At 42.0% G+C, this 13,813-nt stretch overlaps 1 protein-coding gene across 1 annotated transcript; it reads left to right on the top strand.

The window, feature by feature from the left end:
* The first annotated feature begins 4,186 nt into the window (after positions 1-4,186).
* LOC147422558 (putative glutamine amidotransferase GAT1_2.1) lies at positions 4,187-7,268 on the top strand. Its single transcript, XM_086502627.1, has 6 exons — positions 4,187-4,444; positions 4,925-5,274; positions 5,424-5,603; positions 5,714-5,944; positions 6,055-6,318; positions 6,830-7,268. Exons 1-6 carry the CDS (start codon positions 4,333-4,335, stop codon positions 7,070-7,072), a joined length of 1,380 nt encoding a protein of 459 aa, XP_086358753.1. The 5' UTR covers positions 4,187-4,332; the 3' UTR covers positions 7,073-7,268.
* The last annotated feature ends 6,545 nt before the right edge of the window (positions 7,269-13,813 follow it).

The raw sequence follows: 13,813 nt of genomic DNA on the forward strand, positions 1-13,813 counted from the left end.
CTGATCTCCTCGCACTCCGGTCTCACCTCTACGGAAGCTTCCATGGCAAGCTCCAAATACAATCTTGAGGCAACAAAGAAGGTTCTTACTCCTACATCAATGATCGAAATGTCGCTACCACAGCCAGCACGGCCAGTACTAGTAGCTCTCTCTACACGAAGCCGTGACTCCCACTTTTGATGAGCACAAAGGCATCAACATGCACGAAGTGACTGCAAAGCATGACGGCCAAATTGCAGCTCCATCACATCTAAGCCATCTCACATTGACGGAAGAGGAAGTTGATCCTTCTGGTTTCCTCCATTCTCCCATCACGTAGCATGGCAATATTGGCCACTGGTTGTGGTGATGAAAGTCCTGATCCATGCAGTTATTGGCCCCTTTCGAGTCATGAGAGACTGCTTGTGTGCTCACTATTGCACGATTTCGATCAACGATCACTTGCTTAATAAATCCATGCAACCCTTGGGGCCTTTACTAACAGTTCTAAGAGCTGCAGCCGGAGAGAATTTGTATAATCAATAGAATTAATAGATTTGAAATTGCAACAGCTCACAATAGCGACACCAGCAGGAAGAGACTCAGCAGAGTAGGGTGTTGCAACAGTGCCAATTAGCCAAGACCGTCAGTCGTGCAGCAACAGGTTACGGTACCAACATGGCTCAACAAAAGCATGCAGAGCTCGTAGAAGGTATGGTGATTGAACGGTCATGACTTCGAAAAGCCTGCGCTTTGCAAAGGACCAGTAAGTAGTAGCTCTCGGTGGCGCTACAAGGTCATTCGGCATACAGTAGGGCGTGGTGGATTAAAAAAGACGCGTGATTGCATGGTCAGTAGCAAAGTGGTTTCGACAAAGCTGAAGGAATCAACAGTGCATGGTGGGTTGAGTACAATGGCGGCACAAGAGCGAGCGAGCACTCGCATATAAACCAGCATACTGATGTGGCCTTTGATCCGATTGATTATCTGAGAGCACTGCAGATCACAAGTGCTATATATTACCTCAACGATCATGTTTTCGATGAGCATCGTGGTTGCCATGTGTCAACGATGAGAAGGAGAGAGAGGGAAATAAACGCAGAGGAGGAGCAAGAGTCCAAGAGAGATCAAACCCACATAGGCCTACTGTACGTGACAGCCCTCCACCAGCCTACAATGCTATGCTAGAGAGAGAGAGAGAGAGAGAGAGAGCGCCAAACGTATGACTGGGGTCATTGTTCACCTATAGGCAATGACATATGAATGTAAGTGTGACTTTTAATGATTTCAAGAGCACCTTTAAATGAAAAACCAATGTGCCATTGTTAGTGTTCCTTTCCACGATTATGTGAATATATTTGCTTGTTTGTGTAATGAGTGTTTTCTTCTTCCATCAACCAATCAAAACATTGTGCTTTTTTTAATATAATGTTTCCTTTTTCATTAGCAAAAAGGAGACACATCTCTATGGGCTTTGGGGAAAAAAGAAGTGCATTCATAGAAGTTTGATCCCATGATGTGAAATATTGCAATGTTTTAATTTGTGAAAGAATGTTCTCATTTACTTACCTCCTAAAAGTATATTTTATGAAATTGTTTTCTTATTTCTTATGCTTATTAAACCTATCTTTCTTACAAAAGCATTAAAGTATTATTGGTTGTCGACAAGAGCTAGCTCAGTTGGTTGAGCATATAGCGCAGGTCAAGGGTTCGATTGTGGTTGAGTGATGCACGAAGGTGCACCTTTGTATCTGATTGGACGAGAATGTCCAACAAAAGAAAAAATCGGCTTGCTAGAAAAGTCCTTAAAGAACAAAACATTAGACAGGGCACTTATAGAAGTTTGATCTCATGATGTGGAGAGAGAAATCCCGCAGAGATTCTAGAGAGGGATGAAATGGGTTGAAATTTCGTTGAGGACCCCGTCCCTTTCGATTTATGCCTGCATTCAAACCTCGCCAGGCTCATCATGTTCTCCAATCGCATCTCCGGATCCATTTTTGAAAGCCTTGCAAGCTGCCAATCACTTCTTCAAATGCGTGTGCAAGACATATTTTTTTAAGGACCTCTTGTAAGAAATTATATTATTATTTTTTATGTTTATTAGATCTACTTTTTAGTTTGTAATGGGGTCTCATTATTATGTTGTTTTTAATTTTTTTTTCTTTTTATTTTATTGCTTTTATTTCACTTTTCTTTATTTTATTTTATTTTAGAATACCATGTGATCTTTTTACCTTGTTATTTAAGTGGGCCCATCGTAAGAGACAAGACATCTCGAAGATAAAAGCCCCTATTTAAGGACATCAAAAATCAAGCTTAAATCTCACATTGTTGTGTGAGATTCTTAGGTTGCAATGACAATGCATGTAGCTTAGGAGGTTACCAAGCCGGAAAAGAGTTGTTGAACGCATTCGTTTAGTGTGTAGGAAACGCAATATGTGTTTGTGCCTCGCCGAGTAAGAAAAAAGGGTCCATGTTGCAAGGCTCACCTTGCACCAAAAGAAGTACAGATCGGTGACAACATCCAAACTCGTGACCTGACCTATGTTGACACGTCAGCTGAAGTAAACCAAGCACACAACTACGATTGTATGCCTTTTGGAGCGTCCACAACTTTATTTATTGGGGGTGGGACGAGCCTTATTCAGGACCCGTCCACTTATTTACCCTACTACTTCTTTATGGAGCTTGGGAAAAATGGTAAGACCTCAAGGCATCCAAGTGTCAGCTTAAGGGTGACTCCACTTTTTTCATTTTGAAGGTCATAAATAAACTCCCATTTTCTTCTTACATTTATACAAATTTTAACCTCACTATTTGTTGATCATTTCACCTCTATGTACATTTGTGTGTGGGGAATTGGGGATGAAGGGAAAATACATTTCCCATATCCACAATCTGTCATCAAAGGCAGTGTTGGGGGCCAGATCGGTCGCTAGGTCGGTTTGGAGCCACTAGTTTGTAATTATATGTGTATGTAGACAATACAATTTTATATTAAAACAAATACAATTACAACATTGATTAAGACTTGCTTCTGGTAAATCTTCCGCACCCTTATCGGCTAACTTTTGGTGGTGTGCCCTGCAGCCCAGCACGCTCGACGAGAGAGACATAGACTGCACGAGAGAGGCGGCCAGTAGTACTAGTGTGTATATAGAAGACAACACAATTTCATATTAAAAAGAGAACATTCATGGCATGTGATTCTAGGCACTCCCCATAGCTCTCATCCTCTTTAACTTCAATAGGCTTTTGTGACTCCTCACCTTGTTTTCAATTTGTTAATGGGGTCCCTTTATCACTCCCTTCATTCCATAGCCCACATGGCTTGACTTCCCTTTCATTTTTTATGTTTTAGAATGCCAAAGTGAGCTTGCACCTTCTTTAAGAATTGAAGGCTATGATTACGCTGCTTAGTTTGTTGTACCTCGATTCCACCGATGAGGACTTCATTCAAGACGATCTCACCAGTGCTAGTAAAAAACCAGGGTACAAAGTATTTTAACCGGCTAAAATCATAAAAGACCAATTAGATTTTGAGCTTGCCTTGAAGAAAACCGGTAAATTTACACAAGTTTTAGTGTAAATACCGGCAAAAGCTTCAAATTTTGACCTAAAAACCGGTAGATTTTCAAGTTTGCCCTTATTTTCTTTGGTTAGGAAAAATATATTTTTCTAGCCCTGGATCATCTCACCATTGGGGCTTTATTCAAGACCTCGTGGGAGATAGCGTTGCGGGCAGGTGTGAAGCGAGCCTTAGGTGGTAGGTACATCACGGATCAAAATTGAACCATGTTGCAAAAGGGGGTGAAGGTCAACCATGTCTATCCAGAGGCTATGGGTATGGCGCCAGGTAAGCAAAGACGTGGCAAATCAACGTTGTGGAGAGGGCTTGAGCCGTTGACGTTGGGACCAATCTAGTCATGCACTAGAAACTCTCCAAAGAAACACTTTCCTAATCGGGCATATTCTCTGGAAAGATGCCTGCAAATATCGCAAAATTTGGAGAAATTTAAATATATATGCACATTTTCCCATTTCCGAAAATATCTTTTAATTATTATTTACTCCTTTCCGTAGAGCACTTAAAAGCTTTATTTTATTTTCTTTCCAATTTCTCCTGCACGTGGGCGGTTAACCACACATACGGCCAAAATTTTGATATAAAGCCCATTTTTGGTGAGCAAAAACTGAAGAAATTCTCCATTTTGGGTGGTTTTTGGAATTTGGGTTTTTTCTGCCTTTTCGTGTGCTGCTCGACTGCATGCAATTGTTGGTCTTCTGTGAGGTGAGCGTCTCCTCTCTTTGCACTGCTGCTAGTAGCATTTGCGCGCGCACATTTTTGAGATGACAGCCCCACCAGATCAACAAGCTGCGGATGCTCTTGCCTCTGTGCTTCCCCGGGTGCTCATCGTCTCGCGGCGGACCGTGCGCAAGAACAAATTCGTCGATTTTGTGGGTAAGCACTTCAATTCCTCTTGTTGTTTCGGATTCTCTCATTCTTAATGCATTCATTTCTGCCTCTCAACCAAAACAAATGGGTTCGATTGCGTCAGAGTAAGCATTTCAATTCATTTTGTTGCTAGCTGTCTCTGATTCTGTTGTTAATGCATTCAAGTCTGTGTCTTATTCGGCGATTTTGCAGGTAAATATTGCAATTCCTCTTGTCGTTTCTGATTCTCTAGTTCTTAATGCATTCATTAATTCTGTTTGTCGATCGTGTCATGTCAAGCATTTCAAATCATCTAAATGATGCAGGCTGTCTCTGATCCTCTTGTTAATGCATTCAAATCTCTCTCTCATTTGTTTCTGTTTCCTTTTTTGCAATCCTTCATATATGCAGAGTGAAATCTGATCGGCAGTATTTAGTACGAATTATGAGTTGCAATCACATGCTCACAATATGCATGCATTGAACATTTCATATGTTTTTTTACAGGTGAGTATCATTTAGACCTTATCCTCAGATACGGCGCGGTTCCTGTGATAGTTCCACGCGTAAGCGGGCTAGATCTCCTCCTTGACAGCTTCGAGCCGATTCATGGAGTGCTACTGTGCGAAGGTGAGGACGTTGATCCATCACACTATGAGAACGATTCCCCTGAACTTACTGTGGAGGAGATTGAGGAGGTGAGGAAGCTACATAGCAGCGACACATCCATTGATAAGGACAAGGATTCGATAGAGCTACAGCTGGCGCGGCGCTGCCTGGAAAGGAACATTCCGTATCTCGGCATATGCCGAGGGTCGCAGGTTCTCAATGTGGCTTGTGGAGGTTCTCTGTATCAGGTAGGGTTTTGTTTTTACTTATTTGTTATTGGTCAAAAATAGAATCTTCCATGTAGCACCTCCGTCGCAATATTGTGACAGAAGATGGTTTGTTTGGATGTTTGAGAGTAGTGGGTGCCTTCAAATGCTAATCCTCGAAACCTCCTCAGGATGTGGAGAAGGCTATGAGCCAAAAGGGAGGCGTGCCTGTCAAACATATAAATTACGACGATTACGATGGGCATCGGCACCCCATCACGGTTGTTCAGGACACCCCTTTGCATGAATGGTTCACGGAGTCCCTTGATGCGGAGAGGCTAGAATTGAGTGTAAATAGCTACCATCACCAGGTACAAGACCTCACAAATTCAGCTTGCAAAATCTCAATTTCTGCGCTCAAGCGGGTTGTGCTCTATCAAAAATGTTTTTTATTGAAATCTTGGCCATTCAATGAATGCAGGGTGTGAAAAAGCTGGCAGCAAGGTTTAAGCCAATGGCATTCTCCCCCTGTGGCTTAATTGAAGCATTTTATGATCCGGATGTGTACAATCCGGATGAGGGAAAGTTCATTGTGGGTCTACAATTCCATCCCGAACGCATGCGGCATGAGCACGATCGCACCAGTGACGGTACCAACCACTTGGCATCTGAGTCTACCTTCGATTACCCTGGCTGCGCCCGGGCATATCAGGTATGGTTATTGTAGCTTTAACTCATACAGGAAAATGAATATTGGGTGTGTGTGTGGGTGCGTGCACATGTGTGCACAGAAATGAGGCATTCCTATGTAACTTTTGACAGGAATTTGCAAAAGCGGTTGTTGCTTATCAAAAGAAATTGCTAAGCTTGAGGTTAGAGAAAAACAGAGTTCAGCTTGATGGGGCACTGGAGAAGCAGCGGCTGAAGATTGTTCGGAGCTTTTGCATTGCGAAGCATCTGTATGATGAGCAGCTGAGTATGCGAAGGAATAGGAGCATGCACGACGGCATGCATGCATTGAAAGTGCTTGAAAGCTTTCAAGCAAATGAAAGGAGATACTTGGAAGTTGGGGCTAACTTTTTACAGGTAGTGTATAAAGCAAGCTCTTTTGATGCTGTGTCTACACATACACATACATACATACATACATACATATTATATATATATATATATATATATATATATATATATATATATATATATATATATATATATATATATATATATATATATATATATATATATATATATATATATATATATATATATATATATATATATATATATATATATATATATATATATATATAATGTATATGTATATGTACACATCTATATATCTATGTATATGGATATACCTAGATGAATCCAGAATAAGCTTAAGAGTGCAAGGTATAGACTCATGGTAGCCATCCTACAATTTAATCATAAGCTCTATCATGTACACATATGTATACATATGTACACACACACACACACATAATTGATGCATCAGTGACACAATATAGAGCTATTCTTTCATGCAAAATGGTGATTTGGAAAATTTTGCATTGTGTTATTTGCCGCACTAACTGCAACACATGTTGGATAATGCCAGTCGACCAAGGCCACGCTCAACACACAACAAGAGAAGATGCTGAAGCAGGTGGGTGCAACCGTTCGAAACTCATCTGTCTTTCTTGAAAGAATGGACTACCTTAAGGATAGGGAAGTCAAAGCTAAGTTGCTGTTAGAGAGGCTTGGGACTCATGAGCTGCATGATCTCCTCGATTTCTACAAGATGATGGCCATGGCTACTTCAAATGTTCTAGAGAAAAGGCAAAATTCCGGCACTCTATAGTTGACATCGTCTCTCATGGTCTCCAATTGGACTTCAGCAATGGCATGAATGCCTTGCAAGAGGCAAATCCACATCCTTTGTATCGAGGGCTTCAGTAAAAGTCTCTCTTTCTCATAAAAGCTTGTCTCCTCTTTCCTTATGTGTACCCTTACTCTGTGTTTATGCTATGGTGATTAAGGGTTCAGCTTCTGTAGGATTTATCTTTCAAGCTCTACCAGATGGCAATGAGGTGGAATCGTATGTGTTTTTCTTTGTTATTTGGGTTTTCACCATTAGCGCGGGGGAAGGGAGTAGGGAGAACTCTATACATATCCATGTATATACTTTGGTGGACATTACACCCACAGGAGGCCATACCATGGGAACTTCCCCAATGGCTGGCATGCCCTGTGGACACAGCTCGTGAACCCCGAACCCTCTACCTAGGGGTTACAGCATGGAAGCTCAACCAACTGAGCTATCCTCTTTGGGTGAAGTTTTGTGTTGTTTTTCTAAACAACTGGATGGAATTTAATGACATCCTCTTGTACAGGACGATAAAGGGGCATTGCAAGCATCATGGATTTCAATTGAAGGGGGGACTTTGCTCGTGCAATTGTCTTACTCATGTGGAAGATCTACAGACTTGGAGAAACTAGAGTGTGACAAGTCCTTAAGATGGATATGATTTTTGCTTGCCTTGGTAATGTGCATTGGAATACTAGCACCTCATGATCTCTCTCTCGATAAACCTCCCCATGATATTGTTCTCAGTTTAAAGCCTTCCATGCAAAAACCTTTTAATGAGCAAGGAGACCAAACCACTACAATGTCTCGGTACAAAATAAAGTGGAGTAAAATAAAAGCTAAAATGAACATCAGTGTCTTGAGGATGCCCGACATCAAGCGCTGTCTGAGGATGTACTAAATCGGCCATTCAAGAGCATCATCAATGCCTGTCTGTGTAAATATTATGTTGGTCGTCTTCCATGTCGTGCTGATTAGTCCTCATCCTTCGATGGAGGCTTCGTCGATGTTGTGGTAACGTCTAGCCCTCATAGACGTGAGTGTCTAGCTCTCCCAAGCTTAATGGCTCTTTTAGTCGGTATACCTCTGGTATAGGTGGATTGTGAAGCTTGCTCAATTGAGTGCTTAGTCTCTGGTCTAAAGAAGTGAGTGATTTCCTCGAGACTCTCCTTGTGTCTGCGTAGCTCTAGCAAAAACAGCCTGAGGCATCTATGAGAGAATTCATTGTCATCCAAATATGACTCGTGGGACCATAAGAAACGTTTTATGTGGGGTGTGTATTGCTGATAAGTGACTCAATGCTCAAGAATTGTGAAAATGAGCGTCACAAAATGTGAGTTCACTTCGTGGCTGGGATAGGAATGTGTAGAGGGAGAGCTCATGATTGAAAATGTGGGGAAAGTAAACTCTAATGTGATCAAAAGCTGAGCAATCATGTAGGGGGTGATTAGACTCGTGAATTGGTTGGGGGTATAGAGTACATAATCGATGAGACTTCTTGTAAGTGCTCCAACGTGCTCTCTTGCATCATAGAGAATGAGAGATGAGCCGGATGGAGACAATAGTGCACATTGCGCTCAAGGGTATGGGCTCGAGCATGTAAATGTGTGATTCCCACCTTCAAAGGAGATGGTTTTATATTTGGGAAACATATGTCACAAGCAGAAGCGCACACGAATAATTAACAAGCTAAAAACAAATAATCTTTCAACTAAATAGAGTTGAGGGAGAAGCTCAACACAATATTTGGACCAAAAGATGGGTTAGTCCCCCCCCTCTCCCCTTTAAGAAAATCTTTATTAGGGAGAATCTTTTTATAAGCACAAGAACCGGAGAAAACTCGTCCGTTCTAATTCTCAGACTTAATGGTCGTTGAAAGGCAGAGGAGGTTGGAACATGTTAATCTTTACCCAACCATGCTTTATATAGGTCCTTGTCTTGCTAAACATAGAGACCCTCTTTACTGCATGTCCATCCTGGCTCTTGGCTCTATCCGGTGCTACCCTTGGCATGACATTACTCCCCTCTTGGAGAAGCATTTTCATCTTCGAAAACAAGAGTGGTGATACACTAATGTTCTCCACAGTGGCATCGTTCATGGATCCAGCTGTTTGCTTGACCGGAACACGTTTCAGGAAGAGGTTCAATGTAACCAAGACTGACATCTTGATTGTTCACATTGTTGTCCATTTACAACCATCTTGTGTTACCGGGTCCTATCCAATCATAGTGTGTAGACTCTATTTAGAACGTTATGAGCATGATAAACGAGTTATCACAGCAAAGATGTACCCAAAAGAGTATCTCTTTGCACTTTTCATGAAAGTAACTTGCTGACAGAACTCATCAGCCAAGTTTATCATTGACATGTTCTCAAATTTCATTAGTAAACAACCCCACCATAACTAGTGTTCAAGGTTGAGAACCCGATTTAAACATGAAGAGACTAAACCTAGTCGCAAACATGCTTTAACTTATGGTAACTCCAAGTAGAGCCATAAATTCTTTCTAATTGAATTACTTGGTGCTAACGTACGCACTTCACATATCCTTGAGCATGAGATTACACTTTGTAATTTGCCTATCCCCTTGGATACTGACAGTATTGAGATGTGTTTTACCATAATTTATAGACAGTCTTTCCAGATGATGGGTAAACGGGGATCATAATGTCGTACAATATTGTTGAGGAATCAATAATGACATTCATAACCATTTTGGTTAACTTGAAAGATTCACAAGCACCCAAACCGAACCATGACCTCTATTGGTGATTGGTAGATGCAAACATAATCTCATAGAGATACTGCACATAAAGTGCAAAATGCTTCATAACACTAATGTGATGAATATGCAAGCCGCTTTAAATCAGCCTTTGCCGCAAACACTAGAGCCCATAACACATAGTGTACATGCATTTACCAAAAAAAAGATCCGAACCTGTATATGCATGATCATCCTTGAATGTGATGCTCCTACCACACATTAAAGAGAAATGTAAATAGTTTTGAAAAGAAGCTAAATACTTTCTGTTGCAATCATTTGTAGCCTTGCTGAAACGTTTGAACCATAATAGAAGGTGCAACATTAATCACTTCTAAGTACAAACAATGAAACCTTTTCATTAACAACTCATAGCTTGCACAAACAACCATCCGTTAATGTTGTTTAGCAACACCTGTACGTTTAGCAAGTCATTCTGAGTATCCAATACTTTTTTTCCACTAAAATTGTTCTTGATACGATGTGTTGAAAATGGTTTAGAAAATGGATTCGACCAGCACCTAGGGACTTTGTCGTGACACATAATTGAAATAGTGGGCGCCAGTGTCAGTCCCTATATAGCGACGTCTATAGCGACGATCATAGCGACGTTTACAGGCCACCTATAGTGACGTTTATAGCGATGTTGCAGAGCCTTATATAGAGACGGTCATAGCGACGCCCGAGAGAAAACAAAATTGGTGGTAGGGCATTGAATGCCCTGCCACCCATCAACCATGTTGAATTTTCCATAATCGAGTAAACCTAAATGAATCCAAGATAAGCCCAGATTCACCTTTGAAAGAAAGTGCAAGCTTAGATATAGACCCAAAGTAGTTACCCACAAGACAGTATAACCATTAGCTCCATCATCCATAGTATTGTTTGCAGAATAAAGATACAAAATTGACAAAAGTAAATTGATGATTTAGTAAATCAATGACAATTGTACACATCATAGACAAAATCACTTGATTGTTAAACTTTGCAAATTTCATAGTTACAACACCATTGTCATTATTGAAAAAATTTACATGGTTTTCAAAAAGACGTATAAACGTCATCTCATGATACATATGCTATGACAAAAAGAAACTAATGCTATCTAGCTACGGCTAGACTGACGTTGTTTAAGCAGACGTCTCATCGCGTCGAAGCGGCATACCTGTCGGATTTTGCAAAAAAAAAAAAAAAAGACAGCTTTCTGTAAGTATAAACATATAATTTATAAAACAATACAACAAATAGAAAAGAGTAAACCCTAATACTAACCTTGCCGTCGCGAGAACTCAAAATGTCCATCAGGGCGTTTAAGCGCTTCCTGTGTGCGTACTCGCGCTCGTACAGTGTGTGGTCACGTCCTGTCATCGACCACTGTCAAAACATACAAAGAATCCATTGTGTTAGAATTTAAAAACCCCTAAACCCTAAACTATCAAACCTAAAGAGCAATGCGAAAACACTTACAAAATCGGTCTCAAATGATGCCCACCCACCGCTCCCCAAGTGGTGCGAGCTCCCTGCCTCTACTCGCGCTGTGGCTGCCTCCTTTTGTTGCTTTCACTTGTCGGGATTGTCACACGCTTCTTTCTTCACATTCTTCCAATCTTCTTTGGCCAGTCAATCTGGTTTGTTCCACCCATGCTTAATTGCTTTTTGCACTTCGGAACGCTTGTGCTTGCAGTATTTGCGCATTTGAACCTTCATCAGGTCTTCATTGAAGCGGTCATCCGCTGTTGCAACGGCAAACTCGTCATGAAGCATGATGATGACGCTGTCTTTTAAATCACTTGGTACTTCACTCCAGGTGTTTAGTATGTAGTGTTTAAACACCTGAGAGCAAAGACCGTGCATGCGCGAGATCACCTTCTTGCCTTCATCATCGAAGATGATGCCACCGCTGAAGTCGACGGAGTAAGGCAAGCCCTCTCGCCGGTGAGGCGTGAACCTGGGTGTCCCGGCAGGGGTCTAGCGGTGTGTCGACAGAGGTACGGACGTCAGGTGTCTCCACTAGAGTCTAGGCCCCGAAGCGAGGAGTGTCGACTGGAGTGACTCTTGGAGGAGTAGCTAGTGGTGTGTAACCGCTAGGAACGGTCGTCACCCGCGCAAAACCTGGTGTAGATAGCGATGCCGTGGGGCTCGTGTGGGGGCGGGCAAAGAAGGGGAGGGTAAAGAGCTTCGTCGAACACGAGTCGATGTCGAGGCATCGGCAGCGGCATCCCCACAACAACCGCCACCGCCACCACTAGATTGTCTCATCAACACCGAAGCTTCGGAGCACGCTGAATGCTCGAAACAGAGAGAGACGCTAAAGGAGTAGGAACGCGTGATGGTGCGCCAGAGCGATGACGCTCCACGTACCACTGTCTCTGATCAGGTGACAAAGAAGAAAGAAACTGCTCATCATCCTTACCTGCATTAAACACACGAACATTTAAATTTAATATTGAATGAATGGAGAAGAAAACATGGACAAGTAGAGAGAGAGAGAGAGAGAGAGAGAGAGAGAGAGAGAGAGAGAGAGAGAGAGAGAGATAGATAGAGAGAAAGAGGGGACTCATAAAGGGGGAGGGATTCCTATGTAGAGAGATTTTGTTGAATTTCTGTGAATTTATAAAAGCACTGCGCTCCGGGTGCGATGGAGACTGAAGCTGCATCGCAAAGATCTGCTCATAGAAGTTGCTTGCCACACCACTAAATCTAATTGATCGGGTGAAAGAGACGTTGAGAAGCAGTAGTAGTGCTTCTTAGTGTCTCTTTCACCGGATCAACTAGATCTAGCGGTGGGACGAGCAGCGTCTATATTGAGCAGACCAGCTTCGCGATTGCTCCATCCCACTCGGAGCGTAGTGCTCCTGGTCTCTGCTTGTGAGAACATACCTAGAGCATACATACCTGGAGTGGATGCAAAGACCATTAAATACAATGACGCATATAGACAAAAATGGACAAAAAGCCACGTGAATACAATATACATTATAAAACGGAGCTAAATTGTTCAATATTTATGGCTTTAAGAGGTCTCTCTCTCATTGTCGCAAAGCTCAGCATAACTTCCTATATCTATATAGAGCTCTCCGTTTACACAGACGTCCTCCGTTTCATTTTGTAGATCCTCTGCATGCACCCCATAGAGAGTAGCAGCTTGATGCTCGTCTGGCATCACCTCAGCGGCTTTTGACTGAGCATCTTCTCCGATCTCCTCCATTGATGTCGCTATGATTGGCACACGGTAGATTTCATACGTCCGTGAACTACGAGGGGCTACCTCTATGACGTACCACCAGTTTAATGCATACTTTGTAGGATGAAATAGCACCTGCCAGATCCACATAACTTACATGAGAGCTTCCAAGCACATAACTTCTAAAATTGGATGTTAACTATTTACATACTTACTTGTTCACAATGCTCGGATAGTACGAAAGTGTCTCTTAGGTCAGTCCATTTCTTAGTTGAATCCACCTCAAGAAAACCAGACTCTCCTCTACGCAAAGTAGCGTTGCGACCCTCCATGATTATCTTGAACCATTGCACGTCGAACAAGTCAACAAAAAATCCTCTATAATCGATCCTCAAAATCTCTTGTAGCGTGCCGAAGTAAGTGAGTTCCGCCACCATAGGATTTGCATTAGAGGACCATCGTCGACTAGACTATTCAAATTTTACTATGATTCCACAATCTTGAGTAAAACGCTTTTTGTCGATCCGTTCCACCCTAAATGTTGACCTTTACACCATGCTGTTGTGTATGACTTATACTACAACCAACAAAGATTATGAGTGGCCGTTCAAACATCTATAAAGTCACTAGTCGTACATTGCAAACTTACCTTGATCGTGCAACCCCGAGAGTACTCCCACTCCTCCTCAGTCACTTCTTCACCGCACTGTTGTGCGCTTTTCAATTGATTGTGCAACCATCTTAAGCTCATGAATGTTGGTAGGCTCTCCACACCCGTCAGATAGTGC

The sequence above is a fragment of the Adiantum capillus-veneris genome, chromosome 27 (assembly GCF_014529385.1).
Source record: "Adiantum capillus-veneris isolate H3 chromosome 27, ASM1452938v2, whole genome shotgun sequence".
Lineage (NCBI taxonomy): Eukaryota > Viridiplantae > Streptophyta > Polypodiopsida > Polypodiales > Pteridaceae > Adiantum > Adiantum capillus-veneris.

Coding starts and splice junctions, on each gene's coding strand:
- LOC147422558 (XM_086502627.1), top strand. CDS start 4,333: ATGACAGCCCCACCAGATCAACAAGCTGCGGATGCTCTTGCCTCTGTG. Junction 5,604..5,713: donor TAAATAGCTACCATCACCAG/GTACAAGACCTC, acceptor CAATGAATGCAG/GGTGTGAAAAAGCTGGCAGC. Junction 5,945..6,054: donor GCTGCGCCCGGGCATATCAG/GTATGGTTATTG, acceptor AACTTTTGACAG/GAATTTGCAAAAGCGGTTGT.